The following is a 25,128-nucleotide window of genomic DNA, read 5'->3' as shown; positions in this document are numbered from 1 at the left end:
ATTTTGTGGAGTAGAATGACTGGTAGCTTTGGGTGCAGAGAGACTGGTAGTTTTGCTTGTGAAGAAGACTGCTGGGTGTCCATGGATCAACAGTTGGGGAAGGTGGAAAGAGGTTCTAAGCAGTGATTGTGGTTCAGGGGAGATGGTGAGAGAGGCAGCTACTAGGAGAGGTGGACATGCTCTTCTTTGGGCTCCGAGGCAGTAACTTCGATGGTTGCTGATTAGCTGCTGGTGGCTTGCTTCTTTTCAGTACACAAGATATCTCACATTGTGCATGCCAGTTGGCCACTTTTTGTGTTCTGTGCCATACTTTGTCTGTAGCTGGTGGATTGCACCTTTTGGGTACACAAGCTCACTTGTCCCAGCCAAGCTTGTTTTGTGTGCACTGATTAGCTGCTGTCATTGTGCTCTGAGCTATCATAAAACACAGTACATTTGGTTGAGAGAACAACTGCCCAACACACCATATAAGTGAAGGTGAGAATGTGAGAGAGAAGAGTTTCTGTATGGAGCAGACTAAGTGTATTGAATTATTGTACTGTGATGAATTTTGATATACATAGTTTCATTGGTATCAGGTAATTTTTGGTAATTTTTTTGATGAGTGATTTCTTGAAAATAATTTCTAATGGAACAACAATCTCATTTTTCTTTTCCTTTAAGATTCTTGGATGCCAACCGTCAGGCCCTGGTGTTTTATTAACTTTGAGTTTATCTATACACCTTTTAATTTTTTCTTTTGTTATATTTACCATAATAAATTTACCCTAGACTTTTCACAGGTTTCAGTTTGGAGTTCACTTTGAGGTGTTTCGTTTACGAATACCGAGCTATAATAATTTAAGATATTACACATTCCTTCATTAATTTGAATATTCAAATTGACCGTCAGCAGATAATAGTGGACCAATGTGATTCCTAACAACCTTTTTATCTCTAATGTAACTATAGATTTCTTTGGGATTCATCTCTCCATCTGCACATTTTACCTTTTCTTCTCTTCCTTTGTACCAATTTTATATTGTCCTGATATTATATTTTTACTTTTTCCAAATTCCATTATATTACATTTCTTGATGTTGAAATTCACTTCACACTTTTGACTCCGTTCCCAGATTTTGTCCAGGCCATTTTTTAGTGATTCACAATCTTCCTCAGTACTTACTTTCTTTAGTAGCTTTACATCATCTGCAAAGAAGTTCATATAGCATTGCTGACCTTCATCTATGTCATTATATATATGGCAAACATTATTTGAGATGAGGTGCCGGAGAAGTATGATAGGGGTTACTAGGCTGGATAGGGTGAGAAATGAGGTGAGTAGGAGAACAGGGTTGAAAAGGGAATTGGGAAGTAGGGTTGATGAAAGATTATTGGGATGGTTTGGACACATGGAAAGAATGAGTGAAGAAAGATTATTAAAAGAAGTGTGGAGGGCAGAGGTGGAAGGAGTGAACATGAGGGGGCAACCAAGGATGAGATGGATGGATGGGGTAAAAGGGGCATTGGGAAAGAGGAAATGTCTGTTGAGGAAGGACAGGAGAGGACAGAAGATGGGATGAATGGAGAATGGTTGTGCATGGATGATGCTGTGATACATGAGGGGGAGTGGGTGGGGGATGGGGGTGCTTGAGTATCTGTGAAAAATAAATTGACACAACCCAAAGAAATTTCTCCCTGTCTTCTCCATTTTTGCATGAGGGGACAGAGAAGGGTGGGTCGCCAATTTAATGAAGTGGCCTTGCAATGGATGTGCTGTGTCTTGCAACACTGCTTCTGACCCAGGGCAGTGGGCAAGATGCAGGGATGGCCCATCACCCAGGAGGAGCCAAGATAAGAGGGAGGAAGGGGGTGGATGGGAGTGGAGTATCCTAACAAAAGTTGGCGGACAATAACTGAAGACCCTACTCCACATGCATGAGCAGCCATAGTCCCATGTGACAACTCATTTACTGGTCAAACACAGTTGAGTGAAGGTGTGTACCGTTTTACTGTCGCATTGACAATGACTGAGCAAGTAGATCAGTGAGTCTGTGTCAAATTTTGTTGCAAACTTGAATATTCCTGAGCAGAAAATATTCGAATGAATAAAATGGCATTCCATGATGATTCAATGAGTGAAGCACAGATAAAGATGTGGTATAAATGCTTCAGAGAAGGCTGAGAATCTGTTGAAAGTGATCCATGTTCTGGTAGGCCTTCAACAAGCAGAACACCCAAAAATGTTGAATGTGTGAAGATTGCAGTCAATGAAAATCATCAATTGACAGTCCAAGAATTAGAAGATGATCTTGGTATCCCATGGACAAGTGTTTCTGAGATTTTGACAGAAGATCTTGGCATGACACATGTGCTGGCAAAATTCATCCTGCATCTCCTGACCCATGAGCAGAAGGAATTTTGTGCAAAAACTTCACAGGACATGCTTCAAGCTGATACAAATGACTCAAATTTCATGAAACAAGAAATAACCAGAGATGGGTTGTGGGTCTACAGCTATAACCCAGAAACAAAAGTATAGCCAGTGGAAGTCATCTGCATCTCCACATCCGAAAAAGGCATGGCAAAGTTGAAGCAAAGTCAAAGTTATGGTGACATTTTTTTATTTTTATTTTTTTTATTATAAGGTTGTTGTCCACCATGAGTATGCTCCTCAAGCCCAAACAATAACAAAGGAGTATTACATTGAAATTCTTCAATGTCTGAGGGATGCAGTGAGAAGAAAACGGCCACAGCTGTGGGCTAGTGAAGACTGGATCCTTCATCTTGACTGGATCCTTCATCTTGATAATGTACCCGCCCATTCTTCACATGTTGTGCAGGGATTTTGGCAAAACATTCCATCACCCAGCTCATTCAGCCCCCCTACAGCCCAGATCTAGCTCCCTGTGATTTCTGGATTTTCCCAAAGCTAAAATCACTGTTAAAAGGAAGAAGATTTCAGTCCATAGATGAAATTAAGAAGAATGTAACAAGCCAGTTGATGAAGATCCCAAAAAAGGACTTTGCAAAATGTTTTGAAACTTGGAAGGGATGCTGGGAGAAGCATATGAGGTCCAAAGGAGACTACTTTGAAGAACAGTAGGGCACCATTGTCCTAAAGTTGATACTTTAGGGTCTATGAGGCACCCCTACGGAGCAGAGCCACACATCATTTTGTCTGTGATAGAGGAAAACTCTGAACATAGAGAAATGATGACACTTTTATACTACGACTGTCCCTCTGTTATGCTGTCCCCTAACCCCTTGTTACTGTCCTGTACCATTTCTCTGAATATTCATTTCCTTTTTTCGCCTACCTACCCTGTGATGGGGGCAAAAGAATACTGCCACCAAGCATTTCCACTTGAGTCCTAAAAGGCGACAAAAAAGGGACGGGGGATGGGATTAGGAGTCCTCTCATTTTATGCAATGGGGGGACGGAGAGGGGGGGGTCGCCGATTTAATGAAGCGGCCTTGCTGTGGATGTGCTGTGTCTTGCGACACTGCTTCTGACCCAGGGCAGTGGACAAGGTGCAGGGATGACCCGTCATTCAGGAGGTGCTAAGATAAGAGGGAGGGTGGAGGGGTGTAGAGTGTATTCAGGGGTGGAATGGGTGGGATTGATTTTGTGCCTTTTTCTTTTTGGCTACCCCCCTTGTAAGGGGGAAAAAGCCTTGGTATATGTATGTATGTATGTACTACCTTTAGCTCCAAAAGGGGATATTCCTAAAAAAGAAAGTAAAGGCATAAGAGGGTCTGGGAGCTTTCCAACCAGTACCCTAAGGTTTGGGTCTTTTAATGTGCGTGGATGTGGTACAGATGAGAGTAAAAGGGAAGAGATAGGCAGTATGTTTGTGAGAAGAAAGATGGATGTACTGGCTTTGAGTGAAACTAAAATGAAAGGAAAGGGCAACTGTGAGTTTGGAAGTGTAGCAGGGAGGTACTCAGGAGTGAAGAGGGGACGAGGGAAAGAAGGGGTGGCTATACTAGTAAGTGAAGAGATAAGTAAGTGGGTAGTGGAGTGGAAGGAGGTGTCATCAAGGTTGATGTGGATGAAGGTGAAGCTGGGAAAGGAGATGTGGGTTTTTGTAAGTGTGTATGGGCCTGGTAGTGAAAAGAGCGTAGAGGAAAGGGAGGCTTTTTGGGTAGATATAAATGAGTGCATAGAGGGATTAGGGAGAAATGTCAATGTAGTTGTATTGGGAGACCTAAATGCTAGGGTAGGAAATGAACAAATTGACGGAGTGAATGGGAAGTATGGAGTTCCAGGTAAAAAATCGTAGTGGAGAATTGATGGTGGAGATGTGTCTTGAAAGAGAGTTGATGATAGCAAATACAGTGTTTCGGAAGAAAGTCAAGCATAAGTACACATGGGAGAGGGTGGTGGATGGAAGGGTGGCAGATAGAGCGTTAATGGACTATATAGTGGTGACCAGGAGTATGGTAGGAAGAGTTAAGGATGTACATGTTCTAAGGGGAGAGAGTGGGGGAATATCAGATCATTTCCTGGTGGAAGGTAAATTGAGAGTGGAGAATAGGTGGAGAAAGAGGAAAAGGGCAGAAGGTAGGGAGGTACTTAGAGTGAACTGCTTAAATGAGGAAAAAAAAGGAGAATGAGTATAAGAAGAAGTTGAGAGAAGAGTGGGAGAGAGTAAAGGATAGAGTAGAACTAGGAGTGGAAGAGGAATGGGGATGGTTCAAGGAGGGAGTCATAAGGTGTGCAAAGATGGTGTGTGGAACAAGGAGGGCAGGAGGAAATAGAAGGAAGGGTAGTGAGTGGTGGGATGAGGAAGCAAAGAAGGGTGTAAAAGAGAAGAAGCAGGCATTCATAGAGTGGCTACAAATTAGGATGAGGGAATTATATGAGAGGTACAAAATAAAGAGAAAGGAAGTTAAGCATAAGATAAAGGAAGCAAAGAGGAGAGCAGATGTGAAATGGGGAAAGAGTATGCCAGAAAATATTGAAAGTAATAAAAAGATGTTTTGGAAGGAAATTAAAAGAGGAAGAGGAGGCGAATCAAGTAGAGAAGAAAAGGTAAAAGGTGCAGATGGAGAGATGATAATGGAAGAGAAGGCAGTGAGAGGAAGGTGGGCAGAGTATTTTAGGGAGTTGCTAAATGTGAAGGAGGATAGGGAGGGAAAGGTAGTTGTAGAGGGAAGCGCTAAGAGTGATGAGTGAGGAAAATGGAGGAGAAATAGGGAAGGATGAAGTGAAAGCAGCCGTTAAGATGATGAGATCAGGTAAGGCACCTGGATTGGATGGATGCCATGCAGAATGTCTGAAGAAAGGTACAGTGATGGTGGACTGGTTGGTGAGGTTATTTAATGTTTGTTTAAGAGAGGGTAGAGTGCCAGAGGACTGGAGGAGTGCCTGTATAGTTCTGCTTTACAAAGGAAAGGGGGACAAGTGTGAGTGTAGTAGTTTCAAAGGGATCAGCTTGTTAAGTGTAGTTGGGAAGGCTTATGGGAGGGTCTTGATTGAGAGGATTAGGAGAGGAACAGAGGGAGTAATTGGTGAGGAACAGTGTGGGTTTAGGACAGGTAGGGGATGTGTAGATCAGATTTTTGTGGTAAGGCAGATATGTGAGAAAGCTATAGGAAAAGGTAAGGATGTTTTTTGGGCTTTTATGGATCTGGAAAAGGCTTACGACAGGGTAGACAGGAAGGCACTGTGGGAGTTACTGCAGATATATGGGATAGGGGGAAAGCTGTTAAGAGCAATCAAGAGTTTTTATGAGAGTACCGTATTTTCCGGCTTAAAATGCGCATCGGGTTATAATGCGCACCCATGCACTTCATTATCTCAGTACACAGATAGCACGCACCGACGTATAACGCGCATGCCCGATCGCATTTGTCTATAACGCAGTTTTACCTCGGTATTTATATCATGTGAACGAGGTTACATGGAGAAGTATTTTTCATTGGCTAGAGCCACCGCTGGGAAATCTGTTGATTTGTCACTAAATTAAGTGTCAGTTTAGGCATCAATCAGGACACAACTAAGAAAAAGTCGGAACTACATGTACCGGTATATGACTCATGTTGTGCGTTGGTCCCTTATTACTTTGTAGCTTAAATAGTTTGTAGGAAATATGATCTAAAAAAAGTTTATTGAAAGTAAAATATACAGATTTATTTCGGGATTTTTACAGAAAATGTTCATTTTATATCATGAGGAAATAATTTGTCTTTACCATTTTTTTTTTAATACTGAAACAAACTACAGACTGTTTCGTTTTAGCTTTGAACCTGCAATGACAGTGGTAAAATAGGAGAGTCTCATCGAGGTGACGTTTAGTTAATATAACTCCCGAAAGAGGGTGTTGTAGTCAGGTGTTTGACACGAGTTTATGAACAGCCGCAACGGAATTTGTACCATACCTAAAGTGAAGCAACAAAGCCAACCTAAAAATTCAAACTAGGATGCTGTGAACATGGGCAAATATCATGAATATTGATCATGTTTCATGGTGTTTAGGCCTATTTAAACATGAAAAATAAGATTCGATAGATACCTACCTATACCAAATATTTATATACGGTAGCCCATGCTGGCGTATTCTTTCATGTCACCATGGCTGTTCTTCATGTTCTCACGGAACGTCACGGAGAAGTGTGCCATCCCGACTTTGTGACTGCCAACATCGTCACGTTGTTGTGAAAAAAAATCACACACACAGCCGCAGAATTTTTACTGTAGGCCGTAGATAATGCACACCACCGGATAACGGGCACCCCCCATTTTTAGGCCCTTCCAACGGAAAAAAGTCGCGCACTATACGCCGGAAAATACGGTAGTAGAGCTTGCGTTAGGATTAGAAATGGAGAGAGTGAATGGTTTGAGGTAAAGGTGGGACTTCGTCAGGGATGTGTTATGTCGCCCTGGCTGTTCAATCTTTACATGGATGGGGTAGTGCGAGAGGTGAATGCAAGGGTAGTGGGTCAGGGGTTGGAGATGATTAAAGAAAATGGAGAAAAGTGGGAGGTGAGCCAGCTGTTGTTTGCTGACGACACTGCACTTGTAGCAGGATCAGAGGAGGGATTGAGGAAGTTAGTGACAGAGTTTGAGAAGGTGTGTGAAAGAAGGAAGCTGAAGATTAATGTGGGCAAAAGTAAGGTGATGAGATGTACAAGGGGAGAGAGTGACAGTAGGCTGGAAGTGAGCATTAAGGGTGAGAAACTAGAGGAAGTGGATAGTTTTAGATACTTGGGTACGAATGTGACAGGAAAGGGAGGAGTGGGGGTGGAGGTAGAATGTAGATTGAGAGAAGCGAGTAAATGCCTTGATGGATTAAAAAGTGTAATGAGAAATAGACATCTGGGAATGGATGCTAAGAGGAGGTTATATGAAGGAGCGATTGTGCCAACAGCAATGTACAGGGCAGAAACATGGAACATGAGAGAGGAAGAGAGGAGTTTGAATGTGTTTGAGATGAAATGTCTGAGAAGTATGATAGGGGTTACTAGGCTAGATAGAGTGAGAAATGAGAAGGTGAGGAGGAGAACAGGGGTGGAAAGGGAACTGGGAGATAGGGTTGATGAAAGAGTATTAGGATGGTTTGGACATATGGAAAGAATGAGTGAAGAAAGATTAGTAAAAGAAGTGTGGAAGGCGGAGGTGGAAGGAGTGAATGTGAGGGGGCGTCCTCTGATGAGATGGATGGATGGGGTGAAAGGGGCTTTACAAAAGAGAGGAATGTCTGTTGAGGAAGGACGGGAGAGGACAGAAGATAGGGGAGAATGGAGAAGGGTTGTGTATAGATGAGGCTGTAATGCATGAGGGGGAGTGGGTGGGGGGTGAGGAAGTATGTATGAAAAAAATTTGATGCAGCCCGAAGGGATTTCTCCCCGTCTTCTCCTTTTCTGCATGAGGGGACAGAGAGGGTGGGTAGCCGAATTAATGAAGCGGCCTTGCTGTGGATGTGCTGTGTCTTGCGACACTGCTTCTGACCCAGGGCAGTGGACAGGATGCAGGGATAACCCGTCATCCAGGAGGTGCCAAGATAGGAGGGAGGGAGGAGGGTGGAGGGGAGCGGAATATATCCTATATAGAGTAAAAATCAAATAGCACATTAATGGGATAAACAGAGAGAGGCATGTTGGAATGTGATATCTCCGTGGTAGAGGTGAGCATGAGTTGGCAGTATGACCGCTTGGTTCACACTTTGCAGTTCACATGCGTGTTCTCTTGTGGGAAATGAAATGGGTGGGAGTGATTTCTATGCCTTTTTCTTTTTGGCTACCCCCCGTGTAAGGGGGAAAAAGCCTTTGGTATATGTATGTGTATGTAGAAGCATTTCTTGAAATTGTAAATGGCTGGATACTTTCCAGGCAGAACATGTAAATAATGTTAATTGATGCCTCAAATTTCACTGACTGGAAACCTGCAGCCTCACACTGGCTGGCAACACTCCTTGGATCCTCCCATAGAATTTTCAAGGAAGAAACATTGAACTACTGTCTATTTTATTAGGGTGACTTTCTTTGTTACCAGTCTATAGTAGTAACAAGAAAACATGCTGATTGTCACCTCTCATATGAAAAATGGAAACAATGCATTCAAAATTAATAGAGAAAGATCTTGGACTTAGTCCTGAGATCACATGTCAGCCCCTCAGGGCTGCATCTCCAGATGGAAGTAAGAGTGTTGATGGGTTTTGAAGATGGGTAGCAGGGAGACAATTCCCTTTGATGTCCATCTCACAGGACCACCACTTGCAGGTACCCAGTGTTGCTCCCTCATGGATTAAGGGGGTACGCGACACCTGGAGGTCATTTTCTAAACTATTTAGAGTAAAGAGCTGAAACTTCTCAGGTAAATAGGTATCCATGTTGCCTACATTTTAGGTGAAACAGAATGATGTATGTACACATGTACGTATACCAGTAGCGACATTTAAAAGTGCACAGCACCATAATACGTGGACCAATTTGTTTTATATTTTGGCTATGATTAGTCAGTAGGCACACCTAGGGCCGGTCATTGAGTAATTGAACAATTTCCTTTATACTTTTGCATACAGGCATTTCAATTTTAATGTCCGGCAAAAATCGTGAAAAATAAAAAAAATTTGGTCTTGTTTCCATTATTACTCCGAACTCTTTCATCCTATTCAAAATATTCGAATGATCGGCCCTAGCAGTTACTAAAAGTAATATTCCCTGTAAGTTTCATCTAAATCTGATGTATTTTATATTTTTTATGATTAAAAAAAAAAGTAAAAAAAATATCGAACGGAGATATGGCAACTTGAAATATAAATATATCTGTACCTTGCTTATAGTTTCACCAATTTGACTGATTTTTTCATGGCTTAATTCTTATTATATAATGAGTAAGTACAGTAAAAATCATCAACATATTTTAATTATAAGTACTTTAAATACTGAAAAACTAAAGTATAAGTATATCACAGTAGTGACGATGCACAGACGACACCATCATATAATTTGCTTTTTTGCACCTTTGGCGGTTTCTTCATATGAAACCTCACTGCTGGGGGTCTTCAGGGTATCTAAATCATTGTAAAGAGGTTTATTTTCCAGCAGTGGGCGCCTTCTCTTTCCTCATCAGATTCCCCTCACCAATGTATGTTGGTAGGGCACCCCTTCCAGCATCATATGATGTCCCTTCTTCTCTCTTCTTCCTGCATAGCCTTGATCTTTTTCCTCTTGCTTTCTTCTTTCGATTTAATCTTCCTCTTTGAATTGTTTAGTCTAATGTTGTCCTTTACCTCTGTCACTGTCACAGAGGTGCAGGTGAGGGCAGTGGTGGAGTGAGAGGTGGTGAAGTCTTGGCTAGCTGTCTTTGACTGCTGTTTTTTGTCATTGTGGATGTTCTTTTGTTCTTTTTGCTACCCATGATGTCTGTACTAAAGAGTAATATGTACTAGCTAAAGTAATAGATTGCAATGAGAGCTCATGAGACATGCGCATTTTTTCTTTCAGAGCTAGCCGGTAACTGACGCTTAGCTTCGCTCAATGTTGGCAAAACTTCTCCCTCCACCTTCCGCCCTTCCCCTCCACCATCGTACTGGCCGTTGAAGCACTGGGCGAGCGTAAATTCAATCAAATTTCAACGTTATTCGCTGCGCCTGAAGGTCCTAAGTGGCACGCCTCCCTCTGGTGTGGGTTGTGCCTTTAACTCTGTCCCTTTAAACCTCACCCAAGACCTTTAAATTGCGCGCGGCTGGAAAATTATTTGTCGGGATTTATTTCTAAATGGTATACGAACATTTTGAACACAGTTTTGAGAAATGCCATATCTTGACCAAATTTACCCCCCCCCCCCAGGTGTCGCGTACCCCCTTAATGGCAAGGCAAATGGGCCATCACTGGTCTATTTCTCAGGGGCTAGAAAAAAGAAATGACCTTGTAGGAAAAGAGTATAGTCCCTGCTGTTGTAAACACATGCAGGATTATTATTATTTTTCATAGTACAGTCGAACCTCGAAAGCCCGGACCCCGAATGCCTGGATCCTCGTATGACCGGTCGAAATGAACAAAGGGTGGACTTTTCAAGCAAAGTTCTCTATTTGTCTGGTAGGTGGCAGCGACGGCCGTACACGTGTACTCAAACCCGGCCCAGTCAAGCCGCCACCAGGGCTGCCATTTCGTAGAATTTTGTATCAAAACATAGTAAAATAGCGGCATGTGGCAACTGCACAAGGACATGAGGAATTTTTTTCTACATATCAGTGGGCTGTTAAAAACGTTCAAAAACTCAAACTTTTGTTTAAAAATCATAGAACTAGTTATCAAATAATAAATGGTACATCAAAATATGACTTATTGGTAATTGTGTTACTTATAAAATATTATACCCCAAAAGATACGTTTTTACCGTGTCGAAAAAAAAATACGCTAAAGTTTCAGCTTATAGCGATAAAAAAAAAAAAAATTATATCTTACTGAATATGTTAGGGCATGGGAGCCTTATATACATTCAAGAATAAAAAACTAGAACCAGCATTTTGTCAAAGTTTGTCAAGTATATCTTGCTATGAAAGTCTGCACACGCCCGAGAAAAATGTTTGCCCCGGTATGGCAACACTCCCATTCTACACGGCAGTGTAGAAAATGTGGCAACCCTGGCCGCCACCACTGTCCCGCGTGCCTACCTTCCGATATTTACAGTGTACGTAATAAAAAATACAGTACAGTACACTTTATATACAGTACATTTACATGCCTGTATTACAGTTATTATTACATAATTATTAGTATTATAGCATTATTATTACAGTATTGTTATTATTACAGTGTTAGAGTATTATTCTTATGTGTTTCTATGCCATATCATACATTACCTATACGTATACAGCTATGAAAATCTACGGGTGTTAGGGCAATATTTTCGATGACCGGACGTTTGGCATGACCGGACCACCCTTTCCCCGAATTAGTCCGGGCTTTCGAGGTTCGACTGTACTTATATATATGTAAAAATATATCTGGATAATCCTTATATCTTGAAATACCAGCTAAATATCAACATGCATTTAATGTACAGTACTCAAAAGTATGTGGCACCTACCCCTTGCGGACACATATTGATGATGAAAAGAGGGAGGCATTTTCTGAGGTGAAATTATGTAGATAGAATACATCTGGCAATCCCCTGCTGTCACACTGGGCCAACAGAGGGAACATGAGGGAGAACCCAGTCAGTCGCTCCCACACTGCAGTAGGAAGAGCATTTACAGGTAATCCCTTTCTTTGGGAACTTGCCTTTTTTCACACTGGTTTTCTTCATTTCCCTAGATATCATTACCGTGGCTCCTACAAAGAAATTAACTAAAGAAATGATTGTCCAAGTCATTGGATGAAAGAAGGCAGGTCATGGAACTAAAGAAATTGGTGAAATGTTGAAGATGGCCAAGTTCAAAGTATAGAGACATATGGTGCAATTTCAGGAGAGAGGAGGGCTGGAGATACCATCCCAGAAACCTAGGATAGTGTGTCCTAAGAAGACTTCTCCAAGGGTTTTGAGCATCATAAAGGATTCTTTAGGGTCAAACCCCTAACAAAAACAAAACTTCTGAAGGAGAAGTCTTCTTAGGACCCTCTGCATCAGGTTACTGGGATGGTATCTCGAGCCTTCCTCCCTCCTGAAATTGCACCATTTATCTCTTGATAATGGACTTGACCACTCTCAACATTTCACTGATTTCTTTAGTTCCATGGCCTGCCTTCTTTAGTCCAATGACTTGGGCAATTATTTCTTTAGTTAATTTCTTTGTAGGAGCCATGATGATGATACAGACCCTAGGGAAATGAAAACCAGTATGAAAAAAGGCATGGTCACAAAGAGAGGGGGTTCTAACTCTTCCTACTGCAGTGTGGGAGTGATGGGCTGGCTTCCCCCTCACATTGTACTCTGATAGCCCAGCATGACAGCATGGGGTTGCCAGATACATTCTATCTACATAATTTCACCTCAGAAAATGCCTTCTTTTTGTCATCAATATGCATCCACAAGGAGTAGGTGCCACATACTTTTGACAAGTACTGTACAGTGCCATGAAAACTTGCATATTGTGAAAATCACTAAATCTTTTTAGTGCTTGAGAATCAATCCCTTCCATACAATGATGCCTACATAGGCATCATAAGGGGCGAGTGGGTATACAAGGATGTTGGCATTGGCTTCTTGATTATTTTAATTTGTAGTTGTAGCTGAGTGACCCCCATATTCTGTGAACTGGCTTTATCACATTTGTTTAATATTCAGAGTGAAAGAGAATGAGTAATACAGCTGTAACTTTATAATGCAAGTATTGTGATACATCATAGAATCATCATACATCTGGTAGCCAGTACTGCCCGTGAGAATTTGACTCGTATTGAAAAGGTTAATGTAAATATCCTGTACCATTTCTCTGAATACTCATTTCCTTTTTTTGCCTACCCTGTGGTGGGGGAAAAGAATACTATCACCAAGTCTTCCCACTTGAGTCGTAAGAGGCGACAAAAAACAGGACAGGGGATGGGATTAGGAGTCCCACTACCTGTAGCGCCAAAGGGGACATTCCTAAAAAAAGTAAAGGCATAAGAGGGTGTGGGAGTTTTCCAACCAGTACCCTAAGGTTTGGGTCTTTTAATGTGCGTGGATGGGGTACAGATGAGAGTAAAAGGGAAGAGATAGGCAGTATGTTTGTCAGAAGAAAGATGGATGTGGTGGCTTTGAGTGAAACTAAAATGAAAAGGAGGGGTGAGTGTGAGTTTGGGAGTGTAGCTGGGAGGTTCTCAGGAGTGAAGAGGGGACGAGGGAAAGAAGGGGTGGCTATACTAGTAAGTGAAGAGATAGGTAAGTGTGTAGTGGAGTGGAAGGAGGTTTCTTCAAGGCTGATGTGGATGAAGGTGAAGCTGGGAAAGGAGATGTGGGTTTTTGTAAGTGCATATGGACCTTGTAGTGAAAAGAATGTAGAGGAAAGGGAGGCTTTTTGGATAGATTTATATGAGTGCATAGAGGGATTAGGGAGAAATGTCTTTGTAGTTCTATTAGGAGACCTTAATGCTAGGGTAGGAAATGAACCAATAGACAGAGTGAATGGGAAGTATGGATTTCAAGGTAGAAATCGTGGTGATGTGTCTTGAGAGTTGATGATAGCAAATACAGTGTTTAAGAAGAAAGTCAAGCATAAATACACATGGGAGAGGGTGTTGGATGGAAAGGTGTCAGATAGAGTGTTAATGGACTATATAGTGATGACGAGGAGTATGGTAGGAAGAGTTAAGGATGTACATGTGCTAAGGGGAGAGAGTGGGGGATATCAGATCATTTTCTGGTGGAAGGTAAATAAGAGTGGAGAATAGGTGGTGAAAGAGGAAAAGGGCAGAAGGTAGGGAGGTACTTAGAGTGAACTGCTTAAATGAGAAAGAAAAGGAGAATGAGTATAAGAAAAAGCTGAGAGAGGAATGGGAGTGAAAGATGGAGTAGAACTAGGAATGGAGGAGGAATGGGGATGGTTCAAGGAGGGAGTCATAAGGTGTGTAAAGATGGTGTGTGGAACAAGGAGGGCGGGAGAAAATGGAAGGGTAGTGAGTGGTGGGATGAGGAAACAAAGAAGGGTGTAGAAGAGAAGAAGCAGGCTTTCATAGATTGGCTACAAATTAGGACGAGGGAATTGTATGAGAGGTACAAAGTAAAGAGAAGGGAAGTTAAGCATAAGATAAAGGAAGCAAAGAGGAGAGCAGATGTGACATGGGGTAAGAGTATGACAGAAATTTATGAAAGTAATAAAAAGATGTTTTGGAAGGAAATTAAAAGAAGAAGAGGGGGCGAATCAAGTAGAGAAGAAAAGGTAAAAGGAGCAGATGGAGAGATGATAATGGAAGAGAAGGCAGTGAGAGGAAGGTGGGCAGAGTATTTTAGGGAATTGCTAAATGTGAAGGAGGATAGGGAGGGAAAGGTAGTTGCAGAGGGAAGCACTAAGAAAATGAGAGTGATGAGTGAGGAAAATGGAGGAGAAATAAGGAAAGATGAAGTGAAAGCAGCTGTTAAGATGATGAGAGCAGGTAAGGCACCTGGATTGGATGGATGCCATGTAGAATATCTGAAGAAAGGAGGTACAGTTATGGTGGACTGGTTGGTGAGGTAATTTAATGTTTGTTTAAGAGAGGGTAGATTGCTGGAGGACTGGAGGAGTACCTGTATCATTTTGCTTTACAAAGGAAAGGGGGACAAGTGTGAGTGTAGTAGTTTCAGAGGGATTAGCTTGTTTAGTGTAGTTGGGAAGGCTTATGGGAGGGTCTTGATTGAGAGGATTAGGAGAGGAACAGAGGGAGTACTTGGTGAGGAACAGTGTGGTTTTAGGACAGGAAGGGGTTGTGTAGATCAGATTTTATGTTTTTTGGGCTTTTATGGATTTGGAAAAGGCTTACGACAGGGTAGACAGGAAGGCACTGTGGGAGGTACTGCAGATATATGGGATAGGAGGAAAGCTGTTAAGAGCAGTCAAGAGTTTTTATGAGAGTAGTAGAGCTTGTGTTAGGATTAGAGATGGAGAGAGTGAATGGTTTGAGGTAAAGGTGGGACTTCGTTAGGGATGTGTTATGTCACCCTGGCTGTTCAATCTATACATGGATGGGGTGGTGCAAGAGGTGAATGCAAGGGTAGTGGGTCAGGTATTGGAGATGGTTAAAGAAAATGGAGAAAAGTGGGAGGTGAACCAATTGTTGCTTGCTGATAACACTGCGTTTGTAGCAGGATCAGAGGAGGGATTGAGGAAGTTAGTGACAGAGTTTGAGAAGGTGTGTGAAAGAAGGAAGCTGAAGATAAATGTGGACAAAAGTAAGGTACAACGGGAGAGAGTGACAGCAGTCTGGAAATGAGCATTAAAGGAGAGAAACTGGGGGAAGTGGATAGTTTTAGATATTTGGGTGCAAATGTGGCAGGAAAGGCAGGAGTGGGGTTTGAGGTAGAGTGTAGATTGAGAGAAGCAAGTAAATGCCTTGGTGGGTTAAAAAGTGTAATGAAAAATAGACATCTGGGAATGGATGCTAAGAGGAGGTTATATGAAGGAGTGATTGTGCCAACAGCACTGTACGGGGCAGAAATGTGGAACATAAGAGAGGAAGAGAGATGGAGTTTGAATGTGTTTGAGATGAAATGTCTGAGAAGTATGATAGGGGTTACTAGGCTAGATAGATTGAGAAATGAGGTGAGGAGGAGAACGGGGGTGGAAAGGGAGTTGGGAGATAGGGTTGATGAAAGAGTATTAGGATGGTTTGGACACATGGAAAGAATGAGTGAAGAAAGATTAGTAAAAGAGGTGTGGAAGGCAGAGGTGGAAGGAGTGAATATGAGGGGGCGTCCTCTGATGAGATGGATGGATGTGGTAAAAGGGGCATTACAAAAGAGAGGAATGTCTATTGAGGAAAGAATGGAGAGGACAGAAGATAGGGGTGAATGGAAAAGGGTTGTGTATGGATGATGCAGTGATGCATGAGGGAGAGTGGGTGGGGGATGGTGGATGAGGAAGTATGTATGAGAAATAATTTGATGCAGCGCGAAAGGATTTCTTACCGTCTTCTCCTTTTCCGCATGAGGGAACAGAGAGGGGGGGTCGCCGAATTAATGAAGCGGATTTGTTGTGGATGTGCTGTGTCTTGCGACTCTGCTCCTGACCCAGGGCAGTGGATAGGATGCAGGGATGACCCGTCATCCAGGAGGTGCCAAGATGAGAGGGAGGGAGGAGGGTGGAGGGTAGTGGAATATGTAGGGGATGGAATGGGTGGGAGTGGTTTCTATGCCTTTTTCTTTTTGGCTACCCCCCATGTAAAGGGGAAAAAAGCCTTTGGTATATGTATGTATGTAGTAGTATGTGACTGCATAACATTATAGTATGTAGCACTCTAGGGTGCTATCATCAGCACTACCACAAGCAGGGCACTTACTAGTCATGGCAGTTATTAGTAGATATCACACTTTTGTCACACCGTACTCAAAAAATGATATATTAGCACTTCACAATGCAATAGTAAGAAAGAGATGCATAGGAAAAGCACAAAAACACAAAGGTTTCATAAACACATCAGGTCCAAGAAATATGCAGTATTGGGATACATAAACAGTTGAGTGGTGCCAGCCATTGTTAAGGATGTGAACATTGTTTAGCTAACTTCCTTTTCTTTTGTTTTTTCTTTGCTGCAATTCATATATTTATGAAAATTGCACACAATGTAAATTCTCATATCTCATTATTTATTGTTTTTTATTAAAAGTGTATCCTAGACTCACCAAAAAGAAAGGTTGATGTAAATGTAATTGAATACAGTACATCAATACCAGAGGTGATATTGTCAGAAGTGATGGTTTACATTTTGAAATCACTTTTAATGTCATAGGTGGATGATTCAGAGCTCCAAGATGAACCATTGCAAATTCGGCTGATGGACCATGATACGTACTCGGCTAATGATGCTATTGGCAAAGTTTATGTTGATCTTAATCCCCTATTGCTGCCTCCTGCACCAACACAGCAGCCACAGCGACATCCTCATGACCCTGCACAACAGACTTCTACATCAGGTATGCTTGTATCACTGCCTTTAGAATGATTAGTTGGTGTAAGTAATTGCTGTATACTAGTTTGACATGTTGGTGATTTTATGTGTTACGATCTGACAACCATATATGATTAAAATAAAGGATGTGTAACTAGATGCCATGCAGAATGTCTGAAGAAAAGAGGTACAGTTATGGTTGACTGGCTGGTGAGGTTATTTAATGTTTGTTTAAGAGAGGGTAGAGTGCTGGAGGACTGGAGGAGTTCCTGTATAGTTCCGCTTTACAAGGGAAAGGGGGACAAGTGTGAGTGTAGTAGTTTCAGAGGGATCAGCTTGTTGAGTGTAGTTGGGAAGACTTATGGGAAGGTCTTGATTGAGAGGATTAGGAGAGGAACAGGGGAGTAATTGGTGAGGAACAGTGTGGGTTTAGGACAGGTAGGGGATGTGTAGATCAGATTTTTGTGGTAAGACAGATATGTGAGAAACCTATAGGAAAAGGTAAGGATGTTTTTTTGGGCTTTTATGGATCTTGAAAAGGCATACGACAGGGTAGACAGGAAAGTACTGTGGGAGGTACTGCAGATATATGGGATGGGAGGAAAGCTGTTAAGAGCAATCAAGAGTTTTTATGAGAGTAGTAGAGCTTGCATTAGGATTAGAAATGGAGAGAGTGAATGGTTTGAGGTAAAGGTGGATGTGTTATGTCGCCCTGGCTGTTCAATTTATACATGGATCGGGTGGTGCGAGAAGTGAATGCAAGGGTAGTGGGTCAGGTATTGGAGATGGTTAAAGAAAATGGAGAAAAGTGGGAGGTGAGCCAGCTGTTGTTTGCTGATGACACTGCACTTGTAGCAGGATCAGAGGAGGGATTGAGAAAGTTAGTGACAGAGTTTGAGAAGGTGTGCGAAAGAAGGAAACTGAAGATAAATGTGGGTAAAAGTAAGGTGATGAGATGTACAAGGGGAGAGAGTGACAGCAGGCTGGAAGTGAGCATAAAGGGTGAAACACTGGAGGAAGTGGATAGTTTTAGATACTTTGGTGTGAATGTGGCAGGAAAGGGAGGAGTGGGGGTGGAGGTAGAATGTAGATTGAGAGAAGCGAGTAAATGCCTTGGTGGATTAAAGAGTGTAATGAGAAATAGACATTTGGGAATGGATGCTAAGAGGAGGTTATATGAAGGAGTGATTGTGCCAACAGCACTGTACGGGGCAGAAATGTGGAACATAAGAGAGGAATGGATGCTAAAAGGAGGTTATATGAAGGAGTGATTGTGCCAACAGCACTGTACGGGGCAGAAATGTGGAACATAAGAGAGGAAGAGAGACGGAGTTTGAATGTGTTTGAGATGAAATGTCTGAGAAGTATGATAGGGGTTACTAGGCTAGATAGAGTGAGAAATGAGGAGGTGAGGAGGAGAACAGGGGTGGAAAGGGAGCTGGGAGATAGGGTTGATGAAAGAGTATTAGGATGGTTTGGATACATGGAAAGAATGAGTGAAGAAAGACTAGTAAAAGAAGTGTGGAAGGCAGAGATGGAAGGAGTGAATATGAGGGGGTGTCCTAGGATGAGATAGATGGATGGGGTAAAAGGGGCATTACAAAAGAGAGGAATGTCTGTGGAGGAAGGATGGGAGAGGACAGAAGATAGGGGTGAATGGAGAATGGTTGTGTATGGATGATGCTGTGATGCATGAGGGGGAGTGGGTGGGGGATGGGGGGAGAGGAAGTATGTATAAGAAAAATTTGATGCAGCCTGAAGGGATTTCTCCCCATCTTCTCCTTTTCTGCATGAGGAGACAGAGAAGGGGGGGGAGGTTGCTGAATTTATGAAGTGGCCTTGCTGTGGATGTGCTGTGTCTTGTGACACTGCTTCTGACCCAGGGCAGTGGACAGGATGCAGGGATAACCCGTCATCCAGGAGGTGCCAAGATAGGAGGGTGGAGGGGAGTGGAATATATAGGAAATGGAATGGGTGAGAGTGGTTTCTATGCCTTTTTCTTTTTGGCTACTCCCCTGTGTAAGGGGGGAAAAAGCCTTTGGTATATGTATGTATGTATGTGTAACTAGATAGTTTTCTCTTGACTAATATTATAAACCCTCATTTTTTATATTTCTGTGGAAGCCTTAATACAGAGGACCTACACAGATTTACATTCAGATGTCATCATCGAAGAAACAGTTGATCTATAAAACTGGCAAAGTCAACATTTCAACTATTAAGTTACATATTTTGAATATTCATGTTTTAAAATTTGGCAAGGAGGTATCTTCACATCAATCTCATTTCCTTTATAGGAATTTCATTTCCATCATGGAATTTTTTTTTTATCTCATGGCCGGTTTTGTTTATATATTTATTTTGGTCTACTTCTTAAATTGCTCATGGTGTTGTAGTGGCACATTCCTTTGTTGTGGTTACATATGTTCTTCAGGGACTTCTATATCACCCTTTTGAACTTTGTGATAAACAGCAATGTTGTTTGTATTCTTTTATCTTAATTTCTCTTCTGTATTTCTTGGTTTTCATCTCCATAACTATTCAGTTATTCCATGCATTGCATTTGTATGCTCATGCTTTATAAAAAGTACAAGCCTCAAACCCTCCCAGAGATCTCTGGAAAGAAATGCTGTTCTGCTGTCATGCATTGTATAAGTATGGGACTGTTTTGTGTCTACTATTACTATAATATTTGTTTTGTTTGCACTAACACCAATTTACAGGTATTTCTTTTCTGCTACAGCAAATTTAATTCAAGTTCCATTGTTAGTGTAAAGTTACAGTTTATGATTTCATACTTTACTCCAGTGTACCATTTCAATGTATTTACATTCACAGAATTGTACATTTTCCTACACAAAACTGCTTTAGAATCTCTCAATAAATAAATGATGAAACACTATTTTATTTTTAACCTCAAAATGTCCTTGTAATAAAATTGTCTCATGTGAGGATGCATCTTATAACCTTGTAGATACATGTGCAAGCTTTTGTCAGTCCAGGAAATACTTATGATTGAAACATGTTACTTTATTAGGACATGTAACTTCTACTTCCAGGCGGTGCCATGATGATGGGATGGCTTCCTGTTTTTGACACAATGCATGGAATCAGAGGAGAAGTGAATATTGTTGTTAAAGTGGATCTTTTCTCAGATTTCAACAAATTTCGACAGTCATCTTGTGGAGTTCAGTTTTTCTTTAGTAAGTTGAATTTCACATAAGATAATAATTGTAAATAGACTCTGTATTAGAGTTTTGTGAGCCATAATTTTTTTTCCAAATAGCAGTGTAATAAGAATTTCTTAAATTTCAATAATTAATAGAATGCAAAATCTAATCAGCTCCAGAGATACCTGCTGGCCACCAGTGTCAGAACATTTTGGGGTTTGTTGAGGAACTGGTAGTCAATGATGACCCAGAGTACCAGTGGATAGACAAGATCAGAACACCCAGAGCCAGCAATGAAGCAAAACAGACACTCTTTTTCAAACTTTCTGGAGAACTACAGAGACGAATTGGGCTGAAGGTATTGGAGTTAGGAGGAAATGCAGTTATTGGGTGAGTTCCTCTCTGTATTTACCTTGAAGTATATGATAATTCATTGTTGTGTGTCCTTTTCATAAATTGTTGATTATGGTGATAACTCTTGTTGATAAGATTGTGTATCATTAGCCAGAGCAGAATTTCTAAAAGGGTATGACCATATTGAAGGAATTAACCCCTGTATCTCAGAAATACCGTTTCATTTGAAAAAGATTGGTAATAGCTATAATGAAATCTGAAAAGAATGTCACCAAGCTGAAAGAGTTGATTAGCCTATGTGATGGTAAAGAATAGTGAAAATGATGTGAGGTGAAAGTAGGGCTATGGCAGGTCACCATGGTTGTTCAGTTTTTATATGGATAGGGTGGTGAGGGAGGTAAACATGAGGGTGTTTGGCAGGGGTTTGGACCTAGTTAGTGAGAGTGGAGGGAAATGGGAAGTGAACTAGTTACTTGTGGATAATACTATGTAGATGAGTTGAAAGAGGACTAATAACAGTGAAGTTCCCCATTTTCAAAACCTGTCAACCTCCATCAGGAGGTACAGCCCAGAGGGCCCAAGATATCTATTAGTTTCAGTTTTATTTCTTACTCCTTTTCATATGAAGAGCTGCCAACTGCCAACTGTTCCCCTCTCCCTACCAATTTCAGCCAGTGACATAGAAACTGTTCCTCAATGATGCAACACAGACAACAGTCCAAAGTTGTTTCCCAGATAGGTCTGTGGGAGGACCCAAGAACCATTGGTAACTGTTGTGGGGCTGCAGGTTTTTAACTTAGAAAAACTGGAGACAACAATTATTATTAGAAGATGACAGAAGTAGTGGTAGAGTTTGGGGGGATATATATTTATTTAGTTATATTCACCAAGTAGTATTTAGGATAAAAGCTATGCTTAGAGGGTTCCATCTCTGCATTTCCATTGGTCAGATCTGACCTTTAATTGTGAGAGTGGGAAACTGAAATCATATGTGGATAAAAGTTAGGTGATGAAATGCACAAAAGATGAGGGTGGTGGTGGGTTGTAGGTGAATTAGAAGGGGTAGAAGCTGGAGGAAGTAGAGAGCTTTAAGTATTTGGGGTCACATGTTGCAGGGAATGGAGGAGTACGGGTGGAGATAAATTGTAGAGTAAGGGAAGCAAATAGATGTCTGAGGGGAATGAAAAATGTCATGAAAAATAGGTTTATGGGTATCAGTGCAAAGTGGAGACTGTATGAGGGAGTGGTTGTGCAGATGGATGGGTTTTGGATGGAGCAGAGACTTGGAATTTGAACAAGGCAGCAAGGAAGACCTTAAACATGTTTGAGATGAATAGTTTAAGAAATGTGGTGGATGTTAAGACGGAGTGAGAAATATTAAGGTGAATCAGAGAATGTAGTGAGGAGCATACACTAGGAAGGGAGTATTATTTTTGACTAGGAAAGACTTAAATGTGACAAAGGTAACAGAAGGAAAAAACAATGTGGAATCAATTATGATCAAAGTTGAAAGCAATTAAATGAATAGTAGAAAATTTGTAGTATTGTATGTGCCCCACAAAACACAGTCCTGGACAGAAAGTGATTATTCCAAACTGTTGGAAGATACAAAATATGAACTAACTAATATACTGAAAGAAAGAGGTGGGTGATTTTAATTCAAAAGAAATATGTTGGGAAGAAATGACAGTGAAGGGTGGAGAAGACTTCTGGGGAAACATACTACTTGATATGACCATTGAATACACAATGACTCAGTGGATAAAGGAAAATACCAGATACAGAAACAATGAGGAACCATTGAGACTGGATTCAATGTTTAGGTCAGGACCTGAAATTGTGGACAGAATTGATTACAAAACTCCAATAGGAAAGAGTGCTCATGTATTAATAGAATTCGAACTAAAAGAACAAATGGACTCAAGAAGAAATGAGAAACATAGAAAAGGAAGACTAATGTACAACAAAATGAATTTTGAGAAACTCAAAAAATTCTTTCAAAATGTAAACTGGGATAAGTTCTTTAATGAAGAAACAAAGATGGAAGAGAAATGGAATATACATACATATACCAAAGTTTTTTCCCCCTTACACGAGGGGTAGCCAAAAAGAAAAAAGCATAGAAACCACTCCCACCCATTCCATTCCCTACATGTTCCACTCCCCTCCACCCTCCTCCCTCCCTCATATCTTTGGACCTCCTGGATGACGGGCCATCTCTGCATCCTGTCCACTGCCCTGGGTCAGAAGCAGTGTCGCTTCTGACCCAGGGCAATACCCCATATGGGGTATTGGCTGCATGTTATTGTGGCAGAGTAACATGCAGTTGATACTTTAGGGTCTATATGGGGCGCCCCAACAGATCAGAGACACATCATTTTGTCTGTGATAGAGGAAAACTCTGTTGATAGAGAAATGATGACACTTTTAATATACTGCTACTGTCCCTACGTTATGCTGTCCCCCAACCCCTTGTTACTGTCCTGTACCATTTCTCTGAATATTCATTTCCTTTTTTCGCCTACCCTGTGGTGGGGGAAGAGAATGCTACCACCAAATCTTTCCACTTGAGTCATAAGAGGCGACAAAAAATGGGACGGGGGATGGGATTAGGAGTCCTGCTACTTGTAGCCCCAAAGGGGACATTTCGAAAAAAAAAAGTTAAGTAAAGAAATGGAATATACTAAAAGAAATTTATAATGAGCAAGTGAACAAATATGTACCACAACAAAAGCATGAAAGAGTATACATAAAAAGCTGGTACAACAAAAAATGTAGTAAGGCTAAGGATAGAAGAGACAAAGCTTGGAAAAGATGGAAAAAATACAAAAAATGAGTAAATGGCATACATCAAACTAAGAAATGATTATGTAAAAATACACAGAGATGAAAAGAGAAACTATGAAAGAGATATAATAGAAAAATGCAAGGAACAACTTAAACTATTTTACAGGTATGTAAATGGTAAACTAAAAAATAAACAAGAAATGGAAAAGCTGCACCAGGGAAATTATGAATATACAGAAGAACTAGAAATGGCTGAAATTATGAACAATCATTTCAAATCGGTATTCACAATTGAAAGTTCACAGAACTGTGAGGGAATAGAGAGAGATCCCCCCCCAATGAAGGAAATAACTGTAACACAGAAGGAAATCAGAGACTAAATAAAAAAAAAAAAACGATGTCAGACAATCAAAAGTAGATGGGTTACATCTGGAAGAAAAAACTATACTACAGAATCCTACAGAATCCAAATAAATTTGGATTTAGACAAGGAAGATCATGTACAACAAACCTGATCTGCTTCCATTCGAGATTAATAGAAATAATACAAGAAAGGGATGGATGGGCGGACTGTGCCTTTCTAGACCTACAAAAAGCATTTGATAAAGTATTACACAAGAAACTAATAAGAAAAATAGATTCAATAGGTGGCATCAGAGGAAAATTATTGGAAAGGATGGAAGACTTCCTGACTGGGAGAAAAATGAAGGTAGTAATTAGACAAATACTTGAACTGGAAAGAAATGATAAGTGGTGTCTCGCAAGGTTTAGTATTGGCTCCAATCATGTTTGCCATATATATTAATGACATGGATGAAGGAATGGAATGTTATATGAATTTCTTTGCAGATAATGCAAAAATACTAAAGAAAGTAAGAACAGAGGAGGATTGTGAATTATTACAGTTAGACCTGGACAAAATCTGGAAATGGACTCAAAAGTGGGAAGTGAATTTCAATATCAAGAAGTATACAGTACTACCTCTCATTAACGGACTAAAAGGGGGGTAACGGTGTCTGTTAATGTGAATAATCCGTTAATTTGGAGTGGTTTTTGGGTGGCATAGTGATTGCACGCACTAAACAACAGCACCAAAAACACCGAAAACACAGCAAAAACACCACAAACACAGCTAATTAACGTTCGTTAATGAGAGGTCTCACTGTAGTATAATGGAGTTTGGAAAAAGTAAAAATAGAATATCAAAAAATTATAAAATTGGTGAAGAAGTCAAAAAAGTGAACTCGGAAAGAGACTTTGGAGTGATATTCAGCAAAGACATGACACCGGACAAACATGTCAATAAAATAGTCAGAGAAACCTTCAATCTACCAAGATCAATAAAAGTGGCATTTGACTACTTGGAAGAGGAAATGATTAAAAAAATATTAGTTACACTAATAAGACCAAAACTGGAGTATGCTGCAACACTATGGACACCCAGTACTACATACATACATACATATACCAAGGCTTTTTCCCCCTTACAAGGGAGGTAGCCAAAAAGGAAAAGGCATAAAATCATTCCCACCCATTCCATTCCTGAATACACTCCACACCCCTCCACCCTCCCTCTTATCTTAGCACCTCCTGGATGACGGGTCATCCCTGCACCTTGTCCACTGCCCTGGGTCAGAAGCAGTGTCGCAAGACACAGCACATCCACAGCAAGGTCGCTTCATTAAATCGGCGACCCCCCCTCTCCGTCCCCCCATGCATAAAAGGAGAAGACGGGGAGAAATCCCTTCGGGCTGCATCAAATTTTGCTCCCACATACTACCTCACCCCCCATCCATTCCACCTCATGCCTCACACATCATCC

At 41.1% G+C, this 25,128-nt stretch overlaps 1 protein-coding gene across 2 annotated transcripts in view; it reads left to right on the top strand.

Annotated features, from left to right (window-relative positions):
* Nucleotides 1-25,128, top strand: part of LOC143038031 (C2 domain-containing protein 5) — a 212,490-nt gene that overhangs the window by 13,484 nt on the left and 173,878 nt on the right. For both annotated transcript variants that reach the window (XM_076206886.1, XM_076206887.1), the window contains exons 3-5: nt 16,837-17,020; nt 20,055-20,198; nt 20,339-20,555. In XM_076206886.1, coding sequence (XP_076063001.1) covers nt 16,837-17,020; nt 20,055-20,198; nt 20,339-20,555 — 545 coding nt within the window. The remainder of the gene's footprint in view (nt 1-16,836; nt 17,021-20,054; nt 20,199-20,338; nt 20,556-25,128) is intronic.

Source organism: Oratosquilla oratoria, chromosome 23 (assembly GCF_046742065.1).
Source record: "Oratosquilla oratoria isolate Oo_2021 chromosome 23, ASM4674206v1, whole genome shotgun sequence".
Lineage (NCBI taxonomy): Eukaryota > Metazoa > Arthropoda > Malacostraca > Stomatopoda > Squillidae > Oratosquilla > Oratosquilla oratoria.
Note: the sequence above shows the minus strand (reverse complement) of the source record. Positions and strands in the feature narration are given on the sequence as shown.